The 4,946-nt window shown below is 35.6% G+C and overlaps 1 protein-coding gene across 1 annotated transcript; it reads right to left on the bottom strand.

Moving 5' to 3' along the window:
• Window positions 1-357: 357 nt before the first annotated feature.
• Window positions 358-1,326, bottom strand: LOC146401389 (putative olfactory receptor 2B3). The gene has a single exon (XM_084970495.1). The coding sequence runs from the start codon at window positions 1,324-1,326 to the stop codon at window positions 358-360; it is 969 nt and encodes a 322-aa protein (XP_084826621.1).
• Between the last annotated feature and the right edge of the window lie 3,620 nt (window positions 1,327-4,946).

The raw sequence follows: 4,946 nt of genomic DNA on the forward strand, positions 1-4,946 counted from the left end.
GAATTTGGGGTTAGTAGATGAAAACTCTTGCATTTGGAGTGGACAGGCAATGAGATCCTGCTGTATAGCACAGGGAACTATATATCTAATCACCTGTAAAGGAATATGGTGGAGGATAATGTGAGAAAAAGAGTGTATACATATGTATTACTGGGTCACTTTGGTGTACAACAGAAATTAACAGAACACTGTAAATAAATCATAATAAATTTTTTTTAGCAAAAGAAAAGATGTCTTCAGCATTGCTTCCTGAAGCAAGTTTTATAAGTTTTGGCTGAATTCAATACAATCATAAGAGCCTGAAAAAATGAAAAATCAATTAAAACACTATTATCATTTTCAAGGATAAGGACATACTCAGAAGATTGTTGTCACAATGGAACACTTATTTCTTATAGAAAATGTTAATAATTCCAGCCTCTTGAAGGCCTCTTTCATATCTTTATTTCTAAGGCTATAGATGAGAGGGTTCAACATGGGTGTGAATATCCCATAGAAAAGGGAAACTATTTTTCCCCAGTCCTTAGAAGTGGAAGAAGGTGGTTGTAGATACATGTATATGCTTGTTCCAAAAAAGAGAGAGACCACAACCATGTGAGACCCACACGTTCCAAAAGCTTTTCGCCGTCCTTCGGCTGACCTGATTCTCAATACTGCTTGAGCTATGAAGCCATAGGAGATGAGGATCAATGTCACTGGAATTAGCAGAATTAACACACTGAAGAAAAAGAGCTCGGAGACAATAGGCTTTGTGTCAGCACATGACAACTTGAGAAGGGCAGGAACCTCACAGAAAAAGTGGTCCACTTCCTGATGACCACAGCGAGGCATGTTAAGGGTCAAGGAGGACTGCAACACCGAGTTGCTGAAGCCAGTGAGCCAGGAGAAGGCTGTCATCTTGAGGCAGAACCAGGGGTTCATGATGACTACGTAGCGGAGGGGTCTGCAAATGGCCACATATCTGTCAAAGGACATAACAGCCAGGAGGAGACACTCCGTAGCACCCAGAGCCAGGAAGATGATGAGCTGGGCCACACAGCCACCATAACTGATGGTCTTTTTGTTCTGACAAATGTTTTTCAACATATGAGGGACGGTGCTCGTGGTGTAACAGAGATCTAATATGGAGAGGTTTGTGAGAAAGAAATACATGGGAGTGTGAAGCTTGGGCTCCAGAATGCACACCATCATGATGGACACATTGCCAAAGATGGTGGTTGCGTATGATGCTAATAGGAGCACCAAAAGGGGCGTTTGTAGCCAGGGCTTGTCTGAGAAGCCAAGTAGTATAAATTCTTTTGAGGAGCTCTCGTTTGCCCGATTCATGATGACTCACTAACTTTTCATTCCTGAAAGCATAAAACGGGAAAATTGTCAGTCAGAAATTATCGAATACTCTTATTGTAACTGGACTGGATTTAGAACAATTATAATGAATGATGCAATGCAAATATAATTTATAGTCGGTAAATAGATCTTGTGAAATACAGTATAATTACCCCATCGTTAGAAAGTAGGTCTTCTGTTTGCAGTAGTTAGGTTTGACTTTATGCAGTAAATCATTACATTTATTTTTATTTTTCAATATTTTGGTCTTTTTAGGGCTACGCCCATGGTATATGGAAGTTCCCAGGCTAGGGGTCTAATCAGAGCTGTAGCTGCCAGCCTACGCCACAACCAGAACAATGCCAGATCCCAGCCACATCTGCAACCTACACCACAGATCATGGCAATGCCAAATCCTTAACCCACTGAGCAAAGCCAGTATCCTCATGGATACTAGTCAGTTTCTTTTCCACTGAGCCATGATGGGAACATTTAAATGCCAAGAATGTAAACTTAACATGGACATTTGTAAGTGCTCAATACATTTCAATTCTTCTCTCTCCTTTTTCTTACCTTCAAATTATTACCTTAATAATCATTTGATAATAAATACTTCTTTTAATCCAACAGTTTTTTTTCCTGGTGATAATGACTATTCTTTTTTTTTAAATTGCTATTTCCCCAATACATTTTTTTTTCTCCTGTACAGCATGGTGACCCAGTTACACATACATGTACACATTCTATTTTCTCACATTATCATGCTCCATCATAAGTGATAATCCAGTAATTTTTAATTCAAGCTAAAATGCTGAGTAACATCGATCGTATAAGGATATTTTCTAAATCTGAAGTTGATTAAAGAAATTCTGCTTGTTTTAGTAGTATGTTCTTGGGATTTTTTGAGTTGCCTCTTCCTCCTAAATGACATGTCTGAACATCCATTCGCACAAAGAGCTATCATGGGTACTAGATGCTTTATTTCATGGTGATAAAATTATGGCTTGCTTGAGGTTTATAGTGATGGTCACAGGTGACATGTCCCTGCCTCACCAAGGACCTTGCTGAAAATTGTAAAACTACTAGTTGTTGCTTGACTAACATGTGACAGACACTGCTTAGTGTCTGAAATAATTCTAATTTGAATCCAAATCCTCATAAATAGGTATTATCTATATTTTATTGGCTCTGCCACTCAGTGAGAATAAATAATTTGCATTCTCAGTAATCTTGAGGCCAGGACCAAAAGCCAGGGTTTAAAGACCATTTTTTTCTTATATTTACCTCAGTTCCACCTAAAAATATAGACAGCACAAGAAGAGGGCACAACAGTGGTTATCAGGGAAAACGAGAACCAAAAATCAAATAAAGTTGATTGTCTTCGGTCTGTGGAAGTTATCAGTTTTTTAGTCATATGACCCAAAGCCACCTAAGTTTCTTTAGCATGTTTAAGTGCAAGGTCATTGATTAGACTTACTCCATTTGAATTTATAAGCATAAAAATAGAGAGTGTTCCTAGACTGACTTGAGAAAGAAGATAAAATAAGGATCGTCGTATTTTATAACAAAGTGGAATACTTTTTTCCCAAGTAACCTTGGTATATGAGCTATGACTTTACCATGGGATGTCTATATGAGAATGACTAGAGATTGTTCTAAGATTTGTAGCTTTTTTTATTATATGTAGTTTTGATTTTACTTTTTTTAGCTACAGATAAACATTATTACTTGGTAAATACCAAATATACACTTTCAGTTGAAAAATGGAAAAGGATATAAGATTTGACTTATTTGTGTATACATATAAATTTTAAAGTTTTACATGAAAAAAGTTTATGTACACTAATAAAGGATAATTTTAAGATGAAAAAGACAGTTTATGGCAAAAATGATTAGCATATTAAAATATGAATAATTATACTGTGTAGTTATGAGAAAAGACCAAAAATTCAAGAAAAAGAGAACAATTGATATAAATAAGCAGGTTGGGGAAGATAAAATGTATGAAGCAAAAGTGAAAATAGAAAAGATATGCAACTTTCTTATCATTGAAGAAATACAAATCAAAACAATGAAATATTGCCTTGTCTATTCATCAGGTAATGTTAAAAAGAAAAATCACCTTTATAAGTTAGCTCTTCAGAGCCTCTGCAGCTAGACTCTTTGAGCATTTTATATCTGAGCTATATGATCCTGGGCAAGTTGGTGAATATCCTTGTGTTCAAAATTCAAAATTTCCATCTTGATAATAAGAGGTAATTATTGTATAGCTGTAATGGGGCAGTGCGAATACATCTGAACTTAGGATAGTTCTGGAAACCTAGTAAGAATTCAATGAATGTGAGCTAGTTATCATGAATAGCATCAATAACATTAATCATTAGCAGTAGTTGTTAGTAATAATGTATCATTTTCTAACCTACTACGTATGTGAAATAACAACCAAATTAATATTGGTGATGTCAAAGCTTATTATAATTTTATAATATTATACTATGAAATGATTACAAATGCATGTATTTTTTCTTTGTTTCTAGCACAATGCTAAGAATATAGTTTTCCACTAAATGATAGTCAAGTCAGTGGTGGTTAGGAGATATTGACTTGCCTGACGGGCATGAGAGGAGAGATAAGAACACTACTCAGCAGCTGCTTTTTTTCCTGTTTCTATTTTTTTGCACATCTTCTACTCTTTCCCACTGAACAGAATGGCATTAGTGTCAACTCATTCCATCGATTCCTTTACATTATCAGAAAAATGAACCCACTCTTTGAAAAAGACGTTTTCATCCACTGGCATCATTACTCTTTTCCTATTTATATAAACTCTATTAATCAAAAGAATCCTTACATACCCCTAATTCTTTTTTTTCTCCATAAAAAATTCTCACTGACTCTTTTTATGTATGATGATATTGTGGACAAATATTCATTCAAAGAGTGAAATGGCAACAAGGACTTTTGGAATCACTGAAAATACTTGACATTTATTTCAAGAATCCCAGGAAAAAAATTGAACTCTCTGGTTATTTAATATGATGCAACCCAGAGGCAGGGATATGAAATGATCTTAAGAGACCCTTCTCACTCATGGTAATAACATAATTCTCTTCAGTAGACATCACTCACCTTTTTTTCCTAGTGTCAAAGAGATGTCTATATAATTCTTTGTGCCATGTTTTAAAGAAAGTTTCGTCCAAAAACAGGGGAAAAAGTGCAATGACTTTTTGAGTTTTCAAGCCTTGTGAAATTTTTTCAGCTGCATTTTGCCCACAGATTGGGAATAAAATTAGCATATGACCTCATTGCATCAAAAATATATGAAAAGAGTCCATATGATGAGGTAAAAGTGTATTTTAGATATTGTCTTCAGTCATCAGGGTGTTTTTGATTGACACTGGCTCTTCTCACCAGGTCTAATACAATGAGAAGCTGATTTTATCGCTATCAGCAACATCCATAGTCCTGGAGAGAGAGTTGTACCTTTAAATAAAGGGCTTACCTTTCATACAGTGTGTGCTCTTTTAGCCCTAGGGATATGAGAGTCTCTCAAGTTTAATTGGTCATTGTGTCCAGAGAGGAAATATGTGAACTCTGTTCCCAACTATACTAGTAGCATA

This window comes from Sus scrofa, chromosome 7, assembly GCF_054392235.1.
Source record: "Sus scrofa isolate SSC_HxYL_T2T_F1_AM1 chromosome 7, Sscrofa_HxYL_maternal_Yorkshire_Landrace_v2.0, whole genome shotgun sequence".
In the NCBI taxonomy this organism is placed as follows: Eukaryota; Metazoa; Chordata; class Mammalia; order Artiodactyla; family Suidae; genus Sus; species Sus scrofa.

What these genes read in the sequence shown, in the direction of transcription:
- LOC146401389 (XM_084970495.1), bottom strand. Translation starts at nt 1,326, where the DNA reads ATGAATCGGGCAAACGAGAGCTCCTCAAAAGAATTTATACTACTTGGC.